Consider the following 24,002-nt stretch of genomic DNA (forward strand, 5'->3'; position numbering starts at 1 on the left):
TTGACCTCTTTCACTCTTGCGGGGCGCTAAACAAAAACACGTCCCAAGGTCTGCTGCCAGGCTGTCCATCAGCAATGATCCCGCAATCCTCCTTTAGCGTGACAGAGCACAACTGCGTACCCGTTCCTCCGAAATGGGAGAGGCAGGTAAGCTGCTTCCTCTTTCCAAGGCCGTCTTCGGCTGCGGTGTTGCGTTGTTTACAGCACGCTTACATTCAGCCACTACTACTTTCCTTTGCCACTCTAGGAACATTCGAATGCACAAGTTACGTGACATTTTTCTTGTATTTTGGGTTTTTGGGTTGGGTTTGGTTTGGTTGCTTTTTTGTTTTGTTTTTTTTTTTCCCGGATAGCGAGCGTGAGGCACGTTAAATAAACGGCTCGCGTTAATCGCTTTGAAAACAGCGGGTGTTGGCCTCTGGAATGGAAGAAGACGACCATCCCCCAGCCAGGGGACAGTCCGGACAGAGGCGAGCGTCCCCCCGGCAGCAGCGCGCCCACCCTCCCTGCAGACGCCCCGGTGCCACTTATAACGGCGTAGTTAAGACTAAGAGCGGCGGCCCTGTTTGTCGCCGGGCTGTGACTTCGCACCGAAAAACCCAGGGCAGACACACAAACCCCCATCCCCGCCGCGCTGCGCAGACCGGTACCGCTGGGCTCACGGCCGCGCCGCTCGGGTCATGGCGCCCCGCCGGGCCGAGCCGGGCCGCGCCCTGCGCCTTCGCACAGGGACGGCGGCCGCAGCTACGCCTCCCCCTTTCCTGCGGCCGGGACGGAGAGCGGGCGGCGGCTACCGCCAGCCCCGGCGCGGAGCGCGGCCCGCTCCTCCTTCACCCCCCCCCCCACGCCCCTCAGCGGCCCGCTGGCGCTGCCCGTCGCCCCTAGCCGTGGCTCCTCCTCCTCCTGCCGGTCGGTCCCAGGGCGCAGGGCTGACATCACGCCCGGGGTTTCCATCCGACGGAGGGAGGGGGAGGCTGAGCGGAGCGGCAGCGTGATGGCGGCGGTCGGCAGGACTTAAGCGGCGGTGGCGGAGCGGAGCGGCGACCAGCCCGGTTCTCCCTGCGCCCCTCCCTACCCGGTTCGGGGCCCTCATTGTTCGAACGGAGCCCACCCCACCGCGCGGGGCTGCGAGGAGCCAGCGGCCAGCGGGAGGAGCGGCGGCCCAGGCCCCGCCGCGGCCGCAGGAGCAGCCCCCGACCCTGGGCTGCGGCAGGGAGCTCCCCGTGGCGCGTAGCGCAGTCGCGGGCCGGGGCGGCCCTGGGAAGGCCGGGCCGGGCGCACGCAGGTAGGCAGAGGCCCGCCATGGCTCCTCTCCCTTTCGCCGGCCGGGAGTTGTGTGGCTTCCGAAGATGGAAGGAGGGGGCGGGCGGTGCTGAGGAGATGGGGCCTGCGGCCCGCCGTCGGCCGCGAGGAGGGGGGCGCTGGATGCCCGGCGCGGGGCTGGGTTCTCGGGCCCGCTCGGCGTTTTCCGCGGAGGGGGGGGAGCTGCGAGGGCCGAGGCGGGCAGCCCGTGGTCGAGCCGCTCTCGCTGGCTCCTGCGGGGGGAGCCAGCGTCGAGCTGCCCGGGAGGCAGGAGAAGGGGCCGTGGCTCTCTTCTGGCCATGGGGGGCGCCGGGGGAAGCGAGCATGGAGGACAGCGGCGGCCTTGGAGACGCTGCCGGGGAGCCTTGGCCGGCAGCGGCGCCTGTGCAGGCCGCGCCGCTAGCGGAGGGCCGTCTCCGGGGGCGGGACGCAGCCCTGGCCCGGGCCCCCCCCGGGGGGGGCCCCGGGAACGGGCAGAGGGAGAGCGGCCGTGGGCGGCCGGCGCTCGAATCGCCGCCGAGCAGGAAGCGGGCGGCAGGGAGCAAGTTTCCCCCTGTTGGAGGTGTTTCCCAGGGTGCGGAGGGTGCCGGGCCCGGAGGCGAGGGGGTGTTTGTCCCCTCCCCGCGGGCGGCGGGGAGCCTGCGGTGGGGCGGCGCGGAGCGCGGCCTCGCTGCCGAGCCGTGGGGAGCCGCCCGGCTCGCCGCCGCCGGGTGCCCGACCTCGCTTGGCGGCCCCTGCGGGGTTGCAGGGCTGCTTGCTATCACTTTCTCCTCCCTCATCGCCTTTGTTTGCTGGCCGGAATGGCTCGGGTGCCTGAGATGGTGCCTGAGCGCAGGGCATTCCTGACCCCCCCGAGCGAGGATTTTACCCCCGCCGCCACCCGAGGAGCTCTGGGTTGGGCAGTTGTGCGTTAAGAGGAGAGCACCTCGCGGCAGGCAGCCCCTAATCGCTTTCACACCACTAAATCTGTGAAAGGCGCTGCTCTTTATCTGATTATCAGTGAGTTTATACTTGCAGGCAATTTACTGTGAGCCTGAACTTTCTCTACCTGCATCGGATACTGCAGTGATCTGATTTAAGATGCTTTTTTATGTGAAATAATGGCCATTCCATCTGTGGGATCTTGCTGGTTTGATTTAGTGGAGACACTTGTTTTAATCGGGACAGTCTTTATCTTCCTGCCTCTACCCACAACTGGATGTAAGCATTATGTGTGTACGTGGAAGTACTTCCACTACGTTTTGTGCATGAAATACATTTTACTTAGCAGAACATTAATATCTTGGTTTTTACCTACATGTTCAGGTAGGCAATTTTTCTTTAAAATTTTGATCTACTTTGTCCTGAAGTCAGTACTATGGCAGAAGTTAAACCATGGGGTATAGTGCAGACATGCAGTAAACTGTTCTCCTCACCCTACAGTACTAAAAATAATGTAATTTCCGTAACATTTCCTATTCTGCAGCTAGTGGTTCATCAGAATTTTCCATCTTTATAACACCGTCGATGAAAAGTTGCATAAAGAAGCATAATATCCTGTATGCTGGGACCCAACTGCAGTTGAACAAAAAGCTAGACAGTCTTTACTTTCATGCATTTTGTGTATTACATTTAGTTCTTTCATTTTTTTTTTAACTGTAACTAATAAAAAGACCTGTTCTTCTCTTAAGAGGAACTTTTTCTAGTTTTCACAGACATCAGGAAAGATTTTAAATTTTTTTTTTTCAGAGAAGAAAATGGTGATAAAATGATCAGTCATTAAAAGATAACACACAAAAAGCTATTTTACAGTTGAAAATGTGACATCAAAGATGATGCCCCCTTTCAGTGTTAGTGAAAGACCACATTATTCTTGGTATCTTTTTAGTTACAAACTTACTTTAAAATTGTGTCAATGTTTTCCTTTATTATTTTAGGTATTTTGGGAGCAATCTTGAATACCTGCAGAGAACACTAGAGCAAACACATCACCTGGAAAAGATATAGAATACCAAGAAGTGGATTCTTGATATCCACCTTGTAACCTGAGTGGACTTTTATTTATCTTTTAAACTTCTTAAAATTTACAATGAATGGGCACAGTGATGAAGAAAGCATAAGAAACAGTAGTGCAGAGTCAAGGTAAGCAACAGCTCATTTCAGTTATTCTTGACTGTGTATTCTCCCATATTTTGTTTACTAAAACTGCTTTATATTTGAACTTGGTGACAAAGCTTCCTGGTCAGCAAGCAGACCGTAGTTAGGAGGACTAGACGTACTTCCTTACAGGTGCTTAATCTGCTTGTTACATTCACATTGCTTCAGCTAAGAATTGTAGTGATCTTTAATACACCTTACGTAATAAAGTTTAAATAGTATTAAAACCGCATCAGCATCCAACAGAATAGTATTAGTCTTTTGAGAGGGAAAAAAAAAAAAAATGTCTGAAGTGTCATAAGTTGAAACATTGGATTAGAATGTTAAAACAAAGCTGCTGTCTATGAAGTGGAAGGCACATATGCATAATATGTGTTGTATAAAACCCTAGCTAGGGTGGAGCAGGATATAGAGTACTTCATGTTTCTTCCTTCTTTGGAGCTGTCAGAGCAGTATAACTGAAAGTGTTAAGTTTGTATTTGTTTTCTGAAGTGAAAGTACAGTTTTCCAGCTGTTTTTTTAATTAAAAAAAAAAATCAGTCCTCTCATGTTGAATGCTTCTAGTATGTGCGGAGTGTTCCCACATATGGGAGAGACAGATTAGAACTTCCCTGCATCCATGCAGAATGACAGCCAATTTGTAGGAGTGGAATTAAGTTCTCTTGCTAGAACACTGCTAAGTTCAAGAAGTCCCTTCTGTGCTAGAAAGCTTAGATTTCTAAAACCAGAAATATGATGAATGCTGAAGGTTTAAGAAGTCAAAGTAAGCTAGCAAATAAAAAGTGGTTTTAGACTTCTCTTCCAAGAGGTGGTTGTGACTGTGCTGTTAGTCTCCCCATCTGTCTTTCTGCCTCTCACAGCCTGTTGAACCAGTTAGCTGATTCTGTCAGCTAGAGGGTCATAAAGAAAACTATGTTCTGCAGACTTCATGGAAAGTTCCAGTTGGGTAGAGAGAGATCTAAATTATTGCCTCCAGTGAAGATACGCAAGAAGAATATAATTGCCAGCCGATCAGTCAACACGTGCTGGCCATTAAGCTTGCGTGTAACAGTGTGGGAAGAAGGGGAAGAGAGAAGCGTTTAAATGACTTTAGGTGCAAATCACAAGGAAATCTATGAACAGTAAAACTAAAGAAACTTTAATAACTTTTGTGTATTTTTATGTCGAGCTTCCTCTTACATAGAGGAGTGTCCTAGAAGGACGGTAAACTTCCAATCTTGTGAATATACATAATCATTTTTGAAGATTTCTGCTTACAATAAAGTCGGTACTGTTCCAGTTAGCAAACAAATAGGGAGTTTCTTCTAGTAAGGGCAAAAATATTCCTGGTTGTTTAAAAAAAAAAAACAAACTAAAAAAAAAGCCTCTTCAGATAAGAAGAGAAACTTGAACAAATAACATTGTGTGAGCAAGGCCAGTCTTCTGAACTACAAGACCTCTAACAAGCATAAACTCACCAGGGACAAGTCTGATGATTTTTGCGTGTGAATTTTCTTACTGCTCGAAACAACCCACCTTACTAAAGATATGTGGGAAGACAACTTTGTATCGAACTGTAACTGCCCATAAATATAAGCATATCAAAGTTATTTAAAAGCTGTAGCAATTCATAACCTAAACATAGTGAAGTTCCCAGCAACTTTATTAAAAGTAAATATCAGGAGGTTGTATAATACTCAAAACTTGATACTTGCCTGTGAAGTGAGACCTTGTCCTTCATCTTAAATGTCCCGCTGAGCACATCTGAAAGCTTTAAAAAGTTTTAAAATGCTAAAAACTTTTTTTTTCTAGTTTTGTATCAGTCATTAACCCCATCGCCTAATTCACAGCTTATATTCATGTTTGCCATGTGTTATCATTTTGGCATTTACATTGCCATGTAAATGGAAAGTGAAAGCTTTCCATTTTAAATGATGGAACTCTCTTCAGTGTAGCCTAGTTCCATTATTTAAAATAGTTATTGCAAAAGGAGTGTCATCTTTATATGACTTTCACCTGTTGTTTAGTCTTTTTTTTCCCCATCTTTTTTTTTTTTTTTTTTCTTCTTTGTAAGTTTTCAGAACTCTAGATGGCTTTTACTCGGAGGGGAGTTGCCCTAGAAAGCTGCAACTGCAGACAGATTAGCTAAGTGTATCTTGGGAGGTGTTCCTGTAGTTAGCCTGCAAATCTGGAAATGTGAACTTTACAGAATGGAAGTAAAGATCAGTAACAAAATATGTTTACTAAGCTTCTAGTGGTCTCTTTCCATTCAGAATGCTAGGGAGGGAAGTGGAACAAATGAGGAAAGCAATTGAGAATTGCTGCTGGGAATAAATTGCAGACAAGTTCAGATTCTTAATAGTTGGTAGAAAAGAAGAAGACATGAAGGTGAGTACAGTGATAATCTAAACAGCAGCATTGATGATAACTACAAGAAATCTTTGAAAATTTGTGTCACTTTACGAATATGACACTTAACAAACGCAGTAAAACCATTCGTTTCCCTTTGATGACTGGTGAAAACTTCCATGGCTGTCCTTCTGGAGTGATAGTCTTGATAACAATTAAATATAGCCTGATGCAGGGGAGCAGCCATCATTACTTCACAAAGTAAGAGAAGCAGTGGATCAGGGCTGGATTTAGAAATATACATAGGCCTCATGCATACTGCGTTGGCTTGTTTTATGGAAACACCATGACTTGAAAAAGTTGTGGAAAGACTGTAGTCTTCTCAGCAGTAGGAGGGGCTGGAAAAGGGACTAATCATAAACCTTCGATTTTATGCACTGCTCAGCATTGTTGTAAGGAATTGTAGCTGTCCTTTACTCCCTCTAACTGGCTGTGAAGGTGAATTATTTCTGAAGTGTGTGAAAGGAATGGCCGATGTGCCATGCTCCTGCACTCCTTTCCAGCATTGCATCTATTCATCTGTCTGGTAGATAAGCAGACAACTTTCCCTTGCTGCAGGTGTTGAGCCTGGAGTTCTGTTTTGCTACAGGTAGAGAAGTGCATCTCTTGTATTTTCATGATTGAATAACTGGACGCAGTGTTTGGATTTTCCTTCCCTGTTTCAGCAAAGTCTGAAACTATAAATCAGTACTAGAACCAAGCATGATGGAAATTGTGGACCAGCATAAACACTATTTCCTAATCCTGTTGCTCGATGTTCTGATTACTGTGTAATAATTACAGTGGAGTCTACTCTCCAGCTTCTTGTTTGCTTGAAATCACTACTCTGGAATATTTTTAAGTAGCTCAAGGTAAGTATCACAGATATTGTTTATCTGGACAGCAAGTGAGTGCAGACACAAAGTCTGTAGCAATACTCTGAGAAGCTGACTGTGGAGTCAAGCAGAGCATCTTTTTGTAGTGTTCTTGAAAGCGTTCTGTTGCAAACTTGAATGTAAGTAAATACATTCTGGTTAGATAGTAATAAGAAAGCTTAATCATCAAGGAAGGGCAGTTATACCTGAACTGCAAGACAAGCTCCAGGTAGAACAGGGACAGCAGAAGTGAAACATTGGTGCTAATTGAATAACAATCTCATTTCCCATCTCTTTGCTCTTCCTATGTTTCCTGCAGAACAAGGTGCAGGACTTTGCAAACCTTCCTTCTCTGTTGGTAAAAAGGGATGTGCTCAGTGCAGCTTAACTGAAAAGTAGCTGGCTGGAATGTATTGTACTCCAGTTTTTGCAGTAAGCAGAAAGCAGCTGCTTACACCAAAGGCTTGTACCATTCTTTACACACTTGAAAGCTGATGTTAATGGGAGATAGTAATTTCACTGGGTTTAATTGCTTTGTGGATTCAGTAGCTTGTGGACTGCAAAAGGTAGTTAAGCAAAGACTTTGTCACCAGGCTTCAATTTACTGTATAAATTCATACCTTTTGTAGGAGGTAAAAAAGATGAATTGGAAGCCACAACTTTTGGTTCTCACTTTCAAGAAATCTAAGTGGGAGTTAACAGAGATTCCCCAAGCATATTTGTAGAATTATTCCCATGCACTGGCTTCTTTTTGTAAGAAGTTTAATAGATAATATTAATAAAAATGCGTGTATGTAGCATGAGAGAGCATATACATATGTAGATACATACTCATATGTTAATGCATAGGAATTCTCAGATCAACAAAAGTACCTGAATGGTAAAGGAAACTGCTGGTAGAATTTACTGTGAACGGCTAGTAGATAAAGCAGGCTCTTCACTTCTGGTAGCAGTAATCTTTTCTTTGGTTAGTAAATTGCTGTTTTATCAGGAATAATTTCTTACAGAATTAAGCGTACTGAAGTATGACAGGGTGTCTCGATACAAGTTAAAAGCATCTTTTCACTTCTTTTTGGAAGAGTTCAGATGGAATATGCATCAAAACCAGAGTGTTTTTTGTCTAGAGACCTTTCCAGCTGAAAGAAGAAATGACAAATTCGTGATTCGGCTTTCATTGTGCATGTGGTCTCTAGTTTGGCTTTGGGACTCCTGCTGAGTTTTTCCAGATCCCAGTCTAACCCGGGATCATTTACCTGGCTGGCAAATACCTCTTCCGCGTATTTTAGATTCAACTCCGTCATTCTGAGAGTTTCAAAATTTTATCTGATGCAAGCTTTTCACATTCCTCAAGACAGCAAAGTTTTGTGATACAGGCAGTGTATACACTGGACCTGTCCAGATGTGACCCCTCCAGTGTTTTGATTTTTTTTTTTTAATTATATTCCATTTAATACTCTTTTGCTGATGATCCTCAAGGAGTTTCTGGTAAAGACATCATTGTGTTGCCCCTGGAACCAGCTGCATGTCAACAGATGGTCATATCGCACAATAGAGTAGTAGACCCCTGGAGAACCACTGGTGCCTCCTGCCTGTGAAGGATTTCTGGAACTCCTTTGCGCTTTTAAGTTGTGTGACTTGTGGCTCTCAAATAAAGATTTGCAGTGGGGTTCATAGGGTCATGAAAGTTGGCAGATGATCAACGTAGTTTTGAAACCTTTGCTTTGGGGAAAGTTTATAGTAGTGGCAGCAGTTATTAGTTTGGATAACTGGAAATACAGTGCATCTCTCTGAGTTGTTAGCTCATATCAGGAAAATTCAGTTGAGTTCATGCTTTGTGATAGCCAATGACAGGAAATAACACTTGGTACCCACACCTTTATACTCTTTGTTCCCTCTGCTTTTTAGTGGTGGTGATAAATAAGATAAATCTTCCACGTGCATCTCAATAAAATTAAATAGTTAAGACTTCTTTAAAAATGAAACTAAAAAACTCTTAGATAGCATTTGCCTAAAGAAACTTACTTGTGAACTTTAAATTTTAAGTGTTTGGCATTTAGTGTCTGTTACTTCTGCACATTTTGAATGGGATCTTCATATTCAAATACTTGCCTTCCTTCAACTTCTGGTTTATTTTAAAAACAAGAAAAACCACCCAAAAGCAAACAGTCTGCTGTTATCTCAGATGCTTTTCAAAGACCTTGCAGAAAGTAATCTTTTTATTTTTTTAAGTGTGTTGAAATTTATTTTGCTCAAATCTGTACTCTGTTTCCTGCTGTTCTTAAAACAGAAGATTAGCCTAATGAATGCACTTGAAATCAGTGGTGAGAAATTATTTGCTCTTGAATCTGTTATTAACCTATACCTTATACAGGAGTCTACGTGCTCCATCACTTCTTTCACAATGTGATTTGTGTAGCTTTTCATCCTAAGGATTTCTCTTCCTGGTGCCTTGTGTCAGTTAGCAGACTTAGTTCCTCATTGTGTGATCCTGTAAGGGGCACCTTGTTTCAAGGGGTAAGCTAGTGAGGCTAAACTTGAGACTACTGAACTGATGACTCTGTGACAGGATACGTGCTTTGAGTCTGTTTCGGTGATCTGTCTTTAAGCCTGTCATCTCCTTAAAGCATTCTCCCATTTCATTTTGTAGGTATTTATTGGGGGGACTGAAAAAAAAAAAGTAAAAACAAATGTGAAAAATTATCTCCTTTGGTACTTTCATTAAGCTATGTTGCATTTCTTGCAAAGTAGTTTGTAAATAAATACTGCATTTGGGCATAAATTCGTCTTGAATATGTAGGGAGTATATGGAGACAGTGTTTGGAAGAAAAAAAAAAAAAAACAAAAAACCAGACAAATCACTTCAGTGTGTCAAACTTTCATACCAAATCAGATTTGACATGTGCTGCTGTACAAATGGAACTACTTGACTCGAGGGCTTGGGGTGAGAGAGTTTTCTTGACTGCATATCCTAGAAGGTTCTCTTTATAGCCTTCACAATTCAGTTTGTCAATGTGCATGAAACTATACTTCTTCATGTAGAAATCACATCATGAGAATGTGCTACTAATTTTTAGTATATGCTGTTGCATTCCTGCTCCTGCAAGTTATTATTGACAGCTAACTTTGTCATCATTGCTGTGGTTTGTTTGCATGATAGAGATGTAGTCTCACTCTAACAGTACTGAATCATTATTGCTTTATCCATCATGTTTGTTTCTATTTCTGTACTCTTATGATGGTCCACTGTTTTCTACAGTCTTGTGTATTGCTGTCTTTGTTTAGTTTTGGGTTATTGTTCTGTTGTTTGGGTTTTGTGGTTTTGTTTGGGATTTTTTTTTCCCACTTGATCAAAGTACAGCGAATGTAAAGTAAGGTTTCTTATTCAGGAACCTCTAAACGGATACTGCTGTTTTCATTTTACTGGTTTATTTATTTATTTTTAATAAGTAATATATATAATTCGCTTGGAGATGGAGGAGGGAAGAAGGCTTTTGTGATATGTCCTTAGAAGAATGTCCTGGTTTGAGGTAAAACAGAACCAGTTTTCTGATTTGTAATTTTACTTTTTAGCAGGGCCTCTTCTCTTCTAACTGACTAAAGCCTGAAAGTAACAGCATGTTGTTCAGAAACTGTTCCCTCTCAGAGTGATAAGACCTGATTATACCAAGGAATGGTGTGCACAGAGGCTCTTGCTTATACTTATTGCTATAACAACCAAGGTCAGCTAACGTCGCTGCTTGCCCCGTTGGAGGGTCAGAAGCGGAGAAGCGTAGAGGGGTCCCACCTGCAGGGAGGAGCAGACGGGACAGGTGACCCCAAACTGACCAACAGGGTATTCCATCCGATATGCATCATACTCAGTGTAAAAGCTGAGGGATCAAAGGGACAAGGTGCCTCTGGCTCGCTTTTTCTTCAATGGCCGACGTCTGAGGGGGACCCTGTCTGTTCGTCTGCCTTTGATCCCTATCTGAGCATTCCTGACTCTAGTTCCAGAATTCAGCTCCTGTCTGTCGCTGACTCCAGTCTGGGACTTTCCCTGTGTTTGCTGGTGGCGCGATCATCATCCTGAGAGCTGGATACGGTTTTGTATATAGAATCATAGGGTTGGAAGGGACCTCTGGAGATCATCTAGTCCAACCCCCCTGCCAGAGCAGGGTCACCCAGAGCAGGTTGCACAGGAACGCGTCCAGGCAGGTTTTGAATGTCTCCAGAGATGGAGACTCCACCGCCTCTCTGGGCAGCCTCTTCCAGTGCTCTGCCACCCTCAAAGTAAAGAATTTCCTCCTCATGTTTAGGTGGAACTTCCTATGCTCAAGTTTGTGCCCGTTACCTCTTGTCCTGTCGCTGGGCACCACTGAAAAGAGCCTGGCCCCATCCTCCTGACACCCACCCTTTAAGTATTTTTAAGTGTTGATAAGGTCCCCCCTCAGCTGTCTTTTTTCCAGACTGAAGAGACCCAAATCCCTCAGCCTCCCTTCATAAGAGAGGTGTTCCAGCCCCTTAATCATCTTTGTAGCCCTTTGCAGCACCCTCTCCAGCAGTTCCCTGTCCTTCTTGAACTGGGGAGCCCAGAACTGGACACAGTACTCTAGATGTGGCCTCACCAGGGCAGAGTAGAGGTGGAGGATGACCTTCCTCAACCTACTGGCCACACTCTTCTTGATGCACTCCAGGATGCCATTGGCCTTCTTGGCCACGAGGGCACATTGCTGGCTCCTGGTCATCCTGTTGTCCACCAGGACTCCCAGGTGTCTTTCCACAGAGCTGCTCTCCAGCGGGTCAGCCCCCAACCTGTACTGGTGCATGGGGTTATTCCTCCCCAGGTGCAGCACCCTACACTTGCCCTTGTATATTGTATACTTTTTTCTTTAATTTTTATTATTCTATTATTATTTACTATTTTCTTATTTATTAACATTTTCATTAAAGTAGTTCTTTTTTTAAACTCATAAATCTCCTTATCTCCTCCTCTCCTCTCTGGGTGGGGGGGGAGGGCCATCTGTTGTTCTGATTGGCCAATCCAGCCAAAACCACGCCAAAGAGGGACTTAAAAAAGCAGGAATTCCATTTTGAGAGAAGAGCACAAATGTTCTTCAACAGTTAATGTTAGCAAATATTGTATTTCTGTACACATTACATTAACAACACCTCTATTATGTAGCTTAACTTGCTTTGCCCTGTTGTTTCTGTCTACATTTCCTATTCTAGATAGTGTTTATGACTTCTGTTGGCATTTGATTTCTTGGAAGTCCGCTCATCAGCGAAGAAGGTAGGGAAAAAAGCAAGTTAGACCGCAAAATAGAGCTGGTTAGAAGAGGAGAGGTTAGCAGTACAGGGCCAGAGCGAAGGGAAGACATAATGTGCCATGGTGAAATAGGTAAATTTGACAAACACAGCTGAATAGTTAACCAAGAATGAAATATTATATGCTGACTGGTTCTCTGGTTATGTTTAAGGTATGTATGACTTTTCTACCAGAAGTGTTGAATTAAGAAGTTGGGCTGCACCCCTGGATTGCCTGCAGAGCGACTATCTTGACTGTGTTTGGAAAGAGTGAGGGAAAGACAGGAAGGTCCTAATTTATCCTAGTTGCCTGAAAATAGTGGAGATTTTCTCTTACCTTCCAATTTTAATCAGGCTTTTTTGGAAGAAGGAGAAAAGATGATGCAGATGCACAGGCAAAAGACTCATTAAGTTATACCCAAACCATCTCTCTTACTCTACCTCGTGTCCACAGTGTGGTGGGTGTGGTGTCCACTTTTTCCTTTTGCTGAACTTTTTCCAATAAAAGCATCTTAGCCAAAGGCAATGACCCTGGCCTGTATGAGAAGAGAAAGTGGTGAGAAATAACGCACTTTGCCTCTCCTTTTCTGTAAGGCGAGCTCTGAAGAGCAGGGGACCAGAATTGCTGTTCCTGAGATAATATTTATGTAACAGCATTAGACAGCAGGTGACAGGTAATGGTGACATTATTCCAGTCCTTGGTCAAGGAAATATTTAATGTTCCTTGTATCCTCCCCTAGAGGTAGAATACCAGAATCTCGCTAATTAGTAGTGCCAGTTCAGGTAATTAATTTTGTGGAGGTCAGTGGTGCTACTTTGCACTAATGGGCATTACTTATTGCAAGAACAGTTAGTCAAATTATGGACCCTAGCTAGACTACATCAGATAATACTTAAAGGTCTTCATCTAGAGAAGGAATTGCTTATAGACTATGCTGCAAAAGCTGCAGGAAAAGTTAAAGAACCCAATAGGCGAAGAGAGTGACAAAGAAAGTGATCACGGGTGTTATGACTACCTCATAGCTATTATCTCCCTGAATTTATGTTTTAACATCTGTATTGCAGAACTTAGGTTCTGTTTCTTCAATGCAAGTAAACTGTCTTGCTATCAGACAGGGGGGTTTGTCTTTAATGTAGCAACTATTTAAAAAGTCAAGTTTTAGTACAGTGTGAAATACTCTCACTTATCATTTGGTGTGCAATGGTAGCTTCCATTGCTTGTTTTTAGAAACTACACATTTTCGTCTTAGATTTTTGTCTCCTTTCCTTTTCCACTTCAAGGAAAATTAAACCTTTTCTGGGATTCGGCTGATGTAAGTTGTGAAAATAAGAGGTTACTTGTCTTCCAGCTCTGGAAAGCTTGTAGACCTCTCAAGCTGATGAGGATTGTTTATGCCTTGTTATAGCTGGCTGTTAGGGTATCCATTTCAGCAGATCAAGAAAATGCCATCTAAGCTACTGGAAGTCTGTATGAAACTTGTGTGTCATGTGATGCTGGTAGGCATTGCAGTGTAATAGGAGTTCTGTATGTTGTTGCCATTTTTCTTAGTCACATTGGCAATGCCATGCTCCATGGGAAGGGAAGAAGGTACTACACCACGTAGCATATCAAGCACTGGGAAATTTGGCTTGTGGTATGTCATGATGCAGTGTGGAATATGCATGTACTAAAATTGAAAACTACCAAAAACACCTTTTTCATTTGAAATGTATTTTTTTTTTCTAAATTCTGTATTGATTTGCACTATGTTATACTTATGTTTTAGGGCAGCAGTCTTAAGAAATGCTGCCTGTTCACTCCTGCTTGCTTGTTCCACTTCATCCATCCTTTAGCATGTTTATGAAAAGAGAGGCTGTTTTTAAAAGCCAGATCTGTTCCCTCTATGGATGGTGCTGATACCATAGAGGGGATTGGAGAGGGCAGCAATAACAAGGTCAGAAGTTACTGTTGCAGAAGCCTCCCCAGCACGTGAATGTATTGGTGAGGACTTGAGAGTGTTTCGAAGTGTGGTAGCTGCTGCTTCTACTTTTGTTTTAATTGTGTGAAAATTGCTGAAACTCAGAGCAAAGGATAGGAGCAGTTAAGGGGAAATTTTTAAGTTCCTTGTTCCTAAGTTCTCCCTGTCTGTGAGGAGATAATAGATGTAAATTTTCTTCTTGAATGCATGTGTGTGCAAATGTGTGTACCTTTTCTTCAGTAATTCTACTTTCACTTTTAGGGTTAGCACCCAGAATACTAGGATTTAATCTGAATTACTGCTCATGTGGAAGGGGGTCATAGATAATCCTGTGAAAGGGATTAGAGATTTATGTTCATTTTTAACAGCCAAGGCTTGCTGGGTGAGGGAGAAAGGAAGACTTCTCTCCCTTATGTTTTTTTAATCCCTTAGTGCAGTGGTCTCCAAAATTTTTGTTCGCACATTGTCAATATTTGAGCATGCACCTCCAATGTAGGTATAGTTCATTTATAAATTATATACATGTACTGCTGTACTAATACCTACATTATAAAACATTCACAAGAAACAGAAATTTTAAAAGGATGAGATAAAGATTAAATAATATTTTAAAATACTTTGTTAATGGCAAAACTCCTTTTTGCACTTACTAAAAAAATTCTTACGAATATTCTTATTTATTAAATTTTGGTTTAACACTTTGTGATACAGTGGTTTGAAGGTATGGGTCTAAGTTCAGTTTATTTTGGTATTTAGTTTCAATAACCAGCATAGCTCAAAAAGATACCTCACAAAGATACGTGGATCCAAATGGAAGAAATGTATTGTTAACTGCACTTACTAAATCATGATACTAATTTTTTCAATCCCATCAACTAATTATGCAAAGGTTTTTCTTAAAATTTGTCTAGTAAATTTCCATCTGCCCTAGAGTCAATCAGTTCTTGCAAATTAACCAGAAGGGATTGCAGATTTGTGTTTTTAACAAATGGCTTCAAAACTCTCTGAAAGATTTTGGACGATTTTTAAACAGGTTAGAAATTTCTGTCTCCAGCTTTCTAAGTGTACAGATATGATAGCGTTTATAGGTGACAGACATTGTTTTTGGCAATAAAATCTCATCATGATGGAAACGTTTCTAAATATCTGTTTTCAAAATGCTCTCTCCATAGCATGAGTTTCTTTTGAAAAGCAGTTGCTTTCTCATTGTTAAAATGTCACCTTCACCTGGAAGTGAAACGCTAGGTGTGTTTGTTTATTTTTTCGAAAATATGTGCTAGCATACTAGCTAAGCAGCATACTACTGGGACCACTTGTTTTCACAGAAAAGGTGAGCAAATTTGTAACACTTGTCTATTTTTTTTTTTTTAACAAACAAACAAAACCCCCAGACTCCATCAAAAACAAATCTTCAAGGTCAACAATGCTTTTAAGCAGTGGACCTCTCTTAGTTCAAAAGATTCTTATGGTCACTCCCCATCTCATTACAAAGTATTGTAAAAATTTTACTACTCAATGGTGGTCTTTTCATAAAACTAACTACATCAGTGACATCTTTTCACTTTTTTGTACACTTCTAGCTCCAGGTTGTTTGCTCAAATAGCTTCCCTATAGTTGATGAAGTAGATGAATTTCATATGTGGTGCTGTCTCTATCAGCCTTCCTAGAACCTGGTTTTTATTCCAGTCAAAGCAGCCACTCCATCAGTGGTGACACTTGCACAGTGTTTCTGTAAATTTTCTGTTTTAATGTTGAGAACTTACCATTTTCAGGTACATCTTTCCTTTAGGGGTTCACAAAAAAGTAGTTCTTCGTGTATTTCATCAATGAAACATAATCTAGCAAATACCATAAGTTAGGAGGTGTCAGAAGCATCTTTCCTTTCATCCAACCATGGAGCAAACCTCCTACAGTGCATGATTTATTCTAATACTCGTTTCTTCAGATCTTCACCAGTGTTTTCCATGCATCTTTCAACAGTGCTTGCTAACCAAGAAATGCACTTTAGTTTGTCACTGTTGTTCTCCATGCATAGTTTTAGCCATTTTTACAGCAGCAAGAAGTAAATTCTCCAATAGCATGTGGCATTTTTGTCCCTTGCTCTTAGGTAAACAAACCTCAAAAGAGGCTTCTAAACATTTATCATTAAATTTAGTGAAATTTTGTGAAGTACAGGATTGAGTATTGCATGACTTGAAACATTGCTGGAAAAAAAATAGAGGTTTGTCTTTGTGTTCTGCATGGTTAGTTTTCAAATATCTTTCTGATCGTGATGGTTTCATACTACCATTAGCTAATATCTCAAGGCACAGTGTGCACTTAGGGCGACGTTAATTGTTAACAATAGTGGATGTAAATAACATTGCAAATACTTTTGATAATCCAGGGTTTTTTTGTCCAACTTCTTGTCAGATGCAATTAGATTGTAATTGTTTTTTACCTTGCGTGTGGCTGATGAAGAGCTTGCACAGGAATAGAAGAGTCAGCTCAGACACTTTCTTGGTGTTCGCTTGCAGTATTAGCATTCTCTTCAGTCCACTGTTTCTTCGCAGGAGTTTTTTAAAACACTTGTCCATTTTGTGAGTGTTAGTTTGGTTAAAACTAAGTAATATAATCCATAAATCCATCTAACCAGGCAGAGGCAAACGGCAGTATGTCACGGTGCACAGAAAGGGAATGAAGGAATGCTGCTTGCGTTGCTGTCACCCCTCCACATTGTGGAACACATACTTCCCCCAGGACACTTCATGTACCATATGTGACACAGGACCCGCAGGAATACAGACTAAGTGAGATTGCCTGTGTCAATCCATATGTTAAATGTTTGTGGAGCTGAATTTGTGATTTGATTTGTTGGGGTGTTTTTCTGGGTTGTTGGTTTGTTGTGGTTTTGGTTTTGTTTGGTTGGTTTCTTGTGGGTTTTTTAGATTAAAAATAAATCTAAATAGTTCCAGTATTTTCTTTAGATACCCCCCATGGGTTCTCTTGTGCACCTCCTGGGTGTGCGCACCCCTCTTTGGAGACAACTGCCTTTGCCTGCCAGTAGTTTTGTCTTGACAATTAAGTGTGGTGAGGCTAGGAGAGGGGGGAGATGTTTCTCTTTAATGATCACCTTAGGGGTAATGCTGCAGCTAAAAGATTGGCTCCTTACAGGATGGTAAAGCCTCTAGTTAAATTCTGGCATTCCTCACATCAGTTAGCAGAAGTATGGATTGTCTTTCTCACCAGGGAGGCTGGCTTTCAGAGATAGGTTTCTCAGTTAAGTCCTGAGGCAGGGTGACTCTGGGTCCTGCTCATGTGATGATGAGAAGCATGGCTCATTGTTAAATTTTGTGTCGGTCAGCACTACATGTGAAACACAGAAATAACAAGCCAAGTACAGATAATGTCCCAGCGATTTTACATCTGCAGAGGCAAAGTGCTGGAAAAGGTTGGTCTCTGGATGCTGAATTGGTATACCAGCAGTTTGCTATGTCATATATGCTGAATAGAAGTTGAAACTGAAAACTACTGCTATAGTAGTTTTCCAGTAAGACTTCATTTTTAGTACTTCACATTTTTTCATTATGGACACTGCTTAAGAGACATAGCTAGAAAACGCCCCAGAAACATTTTACTTTTCTATTTCTTGTGAGATGAAAGGTAGTTTTTTATTCTTCTCTTTACATAACACTTCTTCCTTTGTTCCCACACAAGTCTTTGCATATTTTGATGGCTTTCTTGGTTTTTAGAAAAAGTTAGATAGGTCTATGTTTTTACTCTATTGCTGCTGCTTTCTTATAAGTATTATTTAAAAAATAAATAAGGTGCTCCTTTATATCAGAAGTTGATTGGTAGTCTCGCAAGCTAGTAGTTTGGTCTGATGCTAGTCTAAAACTGTTTCCCGTGAGAGATTAATAAAACCAAGAAAAACCCCAGTTAGTGATCAAATATATTCTTTCTTTCTGTCTGCCTTGTAGATGTTTGCCTTTAAAAATAATTAAGAAATAAGTATTAGGCTGAAAATTGCCATTCAGTTTCTGTTTGAATAGGTAGCTGGTCCTGTTGGGCAATAGAAGGGGTTTGTGGTGTTGATACAGAAAGGTTTTCTTTTAACTGCTGGCATTTCCAGATAGTTTCTTTGAGAGCAGAGGCAGTGACTTTGGTAGGCGGAATGGCTGAACTAAGTTCCGTGTTCTTCAGCCTTCTCATGATGACACATCTGTTAGTGTAAAATCACTTATAATTAGGTAGTAATAAAAAAATCAGTGTCATAGTTTAAAATTATGATATATTAGTGTTACACATTAAGAAAGAAAATTATCATTAGAAGTGCTAGATCAAACTTTTTTTTTCTAGTGCAGGAAAAGCAAGGACATAAGTCTGCACCCAGAAGCATGGTATTTTGATACTGGCATAAACATGTTCTGGTTTGGATCTTGGAGTGCAGTGACTTAAGTGATAAAAAGAAAAATACCAATTTTCTCTCTAACTTTGAAAATATTTTTTACACTGAAAACTGAGCACTTAACCTGTAGCTCTTACTGTATGGTGTGTGATTTGCGTCAGGTTTCCCATCACTGTTACTATTGATTTAAATCCTTTAAATTTCTCAGAGGAGAGTCCTTTGATGTGCAGACTGTTACAGCTGTTGGGGATTTACATGTCACGAAGTGGTGCTTAGTACTGTCTCACCAATCTGCGATGTGTCTTTATTGCATACGTTTATGCAGAACTTACTAATTTATTGCGTCATTTCCTACCTCCTTTGCAAATGAGAGCTTTAGGTTTCTGGGTTGTAGTACTGTCTTAGCAGAGGTTGTGCCTCCAAGTCAACATTCTGCGGAACCTCAGGTTGAAACATGGTATGAAAGGACATGATGAAATAAACATGCATTGGTAGTCCTCAGAGCCTGTCAGTTACTAGTCCCATGGCCAGTGAACAGAAGAGTTCTTCACAATTCAGTAGAAAAGAAGTCATATCTGTTAATCTTGCCTGGGTTTTTTGTGTGTACTGTAGTTGCAAGACCTCTGGGAGCATGTGGTGCACATAAGGAAGTACATAGGCAGAAACTCTAGTGTAGTTTCACACATCTGTATTAATGTGGATGATGAGACTTGAAATAAGCTCTGCCCAACACAGACTAGTCTTGTGTGCTTGAACTCCTATAGTGCTTTTTACTAGTTAATTTCAAACTGGTTTTAAGCATGTATGAATATTGCCATAGCATCTTAAGATTTGATAAATGTTTCCCTAGTTTCAAAACTGCTTGCTGCTACTCAGTTTGTCTTTTCCAATTTTCTTGTGCTGATTTAACACTGAGGGATAAGAAAACTTAATAAGACATTATTGATGCTATGCCTTTAAATGTTGTTTTTCTTTGTTCTATGTACCGATTAGCTGTTAGTATACGGTAGTGATCCTGCATTGTCCTTCGTACCTGGTATCCTTAGGGCAGCCTTAAGTCAGTTGTGCTGAACATTATTATTTGTTCTTTCTTCTTGTGTCTTGTAATTTCCTTCCCTTCTCTGCCCATCCCTTGCACTTCTGCCTGCAGGTTTGTTTTGTATTTATTAGTAAGGTAGTTGAATATTGCCTTTAAAATTTTTACTCTTGTCAGAGGTAACTGTTAGTTGATATGCAATTAGGTTGTATTAGTCTGCTCTTGTCCAAATCAGGCCAGTTTGTTGTGAGAAGCAGGCATTATGAAATAGCTCTTACTTTGCTGGTCCTGCTCGTAAGCCTAATGGGAATACATTCCCAGTCTCCCAGCTTTGTTGAGAGCTAGCAGGCAAGGCAAAGAGTTATGTGTTTTGTCTGAATAGTGAATAGTCTATGATCCACATCTGTTGACAGGTTGTTATTATTTAATGGAGACCTTACTTGATAGCTAGATGGTCTCTTCGTAAAGAAAAAGATGTGGAATTAGTTGGGATTTTTGCATCCAGCTCCAGAGCTACTAGCATTCTCTACTAGACTTTTTTTTCTCCTTTCCTAGTCCCTTTGTTTTTGAATTTATCACTTAATTCCTGTGGTGAAGAACATCAAACCACGTAAAATTTCCCATCAACTGTGAATCTAACTGATGTGACTTTTGCTTACTTACCTAAGTAAACGGGATTAGTTTTTTTCCCTGTCATCTCTCCACCATTGTCTCCTGTAGCTGGTTTACATGTTTTTCTTAACGTTGGCAAGTTGTTTGACCAAGATGGCTTATTCCAGTGTCAGTTCCCCCATGCTGCCTTAGAAAAGAGGTACTTTGTTTTGGTTGCCCCTGGCTCTATGGGCAATTGAACCTATGGTTAACACTATATCGGTGAGTATGAAATATTTTGCTACTGTATGGAAAGCTAACTTAATTGCCATCCTTATGGCTTAGTGGTTTGCATCTTTTTTAGATTTGGTAATCCACATTATTATTGCCCTCTTTGAGCAAGCCTTGTCCTGCATGGAAGTATTTTATTCCCTTCCCCTCCTCCAAGGTTATGTAGTATTTACAGCTTTATCGTGGCTTTTTGTCGTTGGGACTTGTCTGGCTGGTATTTACTTGTGTCTCAAGATTTCTCTATGCTAAGTCTTCTTCCATTTCTCTTCATTTATAGTTAGTGCTGACTTCCACAGTCCTTCTGACATTTACTTATGGCACTTATGGCTGAGAAATGCTGGGTTTTTTTATAATGGTCTGATTTACCCAGCATTAAATATAAGGCAATATTTGTGTTCAAGAACACTATTACAATTAACGTAGCATTGGAAGATCATCATAGAGTGCCATTAATTTATGGTAAACAGTTTAAACTCCAGTTCTATTCTGTAATTGGTGCCCTGCTTTATTTGGCAAGCCTGCCTGAAGTAGGGCCAGCACCGTGCCTGAAGTAAGTCTTTGATGACATAAATAGGAAGTTTGGGAGCAGTCTTTTTGCTTCCCAGTTTTCTTCTCGGCAGGTGCAAGGAAACCTAGCAGGCGGTGTGTGTCTCTGTGTCTCCCCCTTCAGAATAAGGAAGCTTCACCATGGTCTTGTTTCTCTTCCTTTCAAAGTTGACAGTTGCTGATTGAGGTACGTTCTACAGGAGTTTGTTTAGGAATAGCTTTATTTCTTCTCTACGGGTACAGTTCTGTTGGTGTTAGCAAAAGCAGAAAGAGGGAAGTGATTTTTGTTTTGTTTTGTGATTTTAAAAAGTTGCCAATTAAGTATGTTCTGGGGCAGAGAATGATGAATCTGTACTCTACACTCCCCCGCACCCCCTGCCTTGTCAGCCAGATGAATGGTCCTGGCAAAGATCTGCTAGATTTGGATACCAGCCTTTCATTTTTTCATTTTCAATTATGGCTTCATGTTTTCTCTGTCTTTTAAGAGTTTGTAGTCAATGTGTACATAATTTGAAAATACTTTCTCCTGTGATAGTGTGATTCTGATGGTTTTTTTTCTCATGATATCCTTGAAATATAGTAATATTAACCTAATGAGGAGTCTTACTAAAGTTTTAACTCAGCTCAGTTGTTGTAGAAAACCACATTTTTCGAAGTCTTTGGATGGTCATGAAATAAATATTTGTCTTTAATTATTGTGCTTTCTAAGTATGTTAAATCTGTTGTAAAATTAATATACGGGTGGATATTGTCAGCTCAAGTATATGCCAGTGACAAATTCAGAGTTGTTTGCACAGGGAATTTTGCTTCTCTTATTGTAACAGAAAAATGCGGTCTGCATAGCTTTTTTTTTTTTTTTTTTGTTCAGAGAGAGAGAGATGTGCTTCTAAATTATTATTTTTTTTAAGGAGTACTGCTGATCTATAAAGATTGAAAACAATCTTTTATATTTTAGTTGGACAGGTCTTTGTGGAGTAGCCTTAACTGTTAAGAGGTGTGTATGTATACATGTGGTTTAATGGAGCTAAACAAAGGTTTCAGAGCGCATGGGGGTGGAAAGTTTGTGTGGGTAAGAACTGTTTGTACCACTTCTATTTCCCTTACTTTACTGCTCCATATTAATTTGAACGTTCTTGCTTTTTTTTAGGCCTCTCAAAGAGTATCTGATTACACTCTGAATTCTCATTTCTTGTTTATTTTTAACTTTATTAATCTCAACTTATTTAATCAATGGCATCCATTTGTGTGCTGCTCATTTGTCTGGTCTGACTTAACAACTGATTTATAGGTGAAGCTAAGGCAATTTTTTTTTTTCTTTTAATCCTGTTACTTTGGCAATTGTGTAATATCCTCCTGACTTTTCATTGCAGCCAATCAGATGATGATTCCGGGTCAGCATCAGGTTCTGGATCTGGTTCAAGCTCTGGAAGCAGTAGTGACGGAAGCAGCAGCCAGTCAGGCAGCAGTGACTCTGACTCTGGTTCAGAGTCAGGCACTCAGTCAGAATCAGAGTCTGACACGTCTAGAGAGAAGAAACAAATTCAAGCGAAACCACCAAAAGTTGATGGATCCGAGGTAAGCAAAACATAAATAAACCCATTGTGGGGGAAAAAATTATTTAAAAAATCTTTCTGTGCGGTTAGTTTCAAGAGCAGTTTTAATTTAAAAAAAAAAATAAAAAGAGGCAATTAAGTGTTTTTAATTAGATTTTAACTTGGTTGGCTTAGTGAGTGCATGTGCTTAGCTGTCTTAAAAGTTGGGCTAAGTTTATCGAGGATAAGTACTTGAATTGATGCTTTTAAAATTCTCAAGTTTGTAAGTATTTTGAGTTAAGTGCTTACCTAAATTTCATCATACTGAAGCATGCACTAATTTACTGGAACTTGTGGAAGACAAAGGCACACGTATTGTTATTTCTGAAATTCTTCTTTTTTTTTACATTATTTCTCTAATCTGTTGTTTCCTTGTATCAGTAAATGATTGTATAAAAATTTCAAGCTTACATACAGCTGTCTTTCTTTATCAATAAGTTAGCTAAATGCAGGGAAAAGTGATGTTTAGAAATCTCTTAAATCCCATGGGTCAAAATACCTGCACTCTCCTGTGTTATATGGACTTAATTGGAGACGTTATTTATGCAAGGTAGTCATATATTAGTTACTTCAAGAATTTAAGACTGTTAAGGATTCTCTGTTACATTTTTGCTCATGTACTTCAGTAGTACTGTATGAAACAAAAATATATCATCTAAGTGGTCTGAAAAGATATATCTGGGTCAGCTTTAAAATTTACTTTATAAATGTTTTACCTTAAAAATACATATTTTATAAATAATAATAATTTATTACAAATGTTTTACCTTAAACCTGCACAACTATTGTTATAAGTGCTGTAGAAATTCTTCTAGCAGTTATTATCTAACATTCGGTTTTGCAGAAATCTGACTATTTTAAAATGCTATCTGATATTATTAGTACATGCAGTATTTCGTAGTGAATTTTTTTTAATTGGTAAAATTAAGATCAGTCTTAATAGCTATGCTATTCAGGAAACGTAAATATGTGGTAAACTGGAGATTTTCAGTATGTTTAACTAATGCTTGCATCTCTTTTCCTGTTCAGTTTTGGAAGTCTAGTCCAAGTATACTTGCTGTGCAAAGATCAGCAGTGCTAAAGAAGCAACAGCAACAACAAAAGGCAGCCTCATCAGACAGTGGCTCAGAAGAGGTGAATGACGTAATTTAGGTTTTTAAAACATAAACATGCCCGTCTCATCGTCTCGTGTTAGAATAAAATTACATAGAGTCAAGTTATATTCTCTAAGGATGCGTAGAAGTCTGATTTTAGTCTATAAAAGGAACATTCAAATAACTGACATTTTCGTAAGGAAAAGTAAAAATATCTCTAGTTACTTGTTTTCAAGTGAGCTGTGCCAAAATTATAGCAGCCTTGATTATGTGGTATTTTTAGGTAGATATTCTCTGATGTGTGGACAAAATTTTCAAGCCACATAGTACTGACTTGCATTGTATTTTTGGCTTCTTGAGTTTTGTAAAGATAGTTAAAAATGCTAAAAGACTCTTTCAGCTTGCTTCTGTGTAAAGCTGCTGTGGTTTTCAAAAATTCCGTGTGGAGTAGAAAACTTAATTTTTGCCATTCCATTTTTTTAACATTTACTACAAAAGAATTCTTGTATTTTTAGAACTACATCTGTATTCTAGGTATTTTAAAA

At 40.8% G+C, this 24,002-nt stretch overlaps 2 protein-coding genes across 7 annotated transcripts in view; one reads left to right on the plus strand and one right to left on the minus strand.

Moving 5' to 3' along the window:
• The first annotated feature begins 870 nt into the window (after positions 1–870).
• The window catches only part of CHD1 (chromodomain helicase DNA binding protein 1), a 59,960-nt gene continuing 36,828 nt past the window's right edge, over positions 871–24,002 (plus strand). For 4 of the 6 annotated variants that reach the window (XM_054186796.1, XM_054186794.1, XM_054186793.1 and 1 more), the window contains exons 1-4: positions 872–1,284; positions 3,218–3,422; positions 22,142–22,346; positions 23,393–23,497. In XM_054186796.1, coding sequence (XP_054042771.1) covers positions 3,370–3,422; positions 22,142–22,346; positions 23,393–23,497 — 363 coding nt within the window. In that variant the 5' untranslated portion in view covers positions 872–1,284; positions 3,218–3,369. Of the gene's footprint in view, positions 1,285–3,217; positions 3,423–22,141; positions 22,347–23,392; positions 23,498–24,002 lie in introns of all 6 variants that reach the window. The other 2 variants (XM_054186792.1, XM_054186797.1) reach the window with 2 other exon arrangements.
• On the minus strand, positions 935–2,080 carry LOC128902544 (basic salivary proline-rich protein 4-like). The gene has a single exon (XM_054185741.1). The coding sequence runs from the start codon at positions 2,078–2,080 to the stop codon at positions 935–937; it is 1,146 nt and encodes a 381-aa protein (XP_054041716.1).

Source organism: Rissa tridactyla, chromosome Z, assembly GCF_028500815.1.
Source record: "Rissa tridactyla isolate bRisTri1 chromosome Z, bRisTri1.patW.cur.20221130, whole genome shotgun sequence".
Classification (NCBI taxonomy): Eukaryota; Metazoa; Chordata; class Aves; order Charadriiformes; family Laridae; genus Rissa; species Rissa tridactyla.

Coding starts and splice junctions, on each gene's coding strand:
- LOC128902544 (XM_054185741.1), bottom strand. CDS start 2,080: ATGAGGGAGGAGAAAGTGATAGCAAGCAGCCCTGCAACCCCGCAGGGG.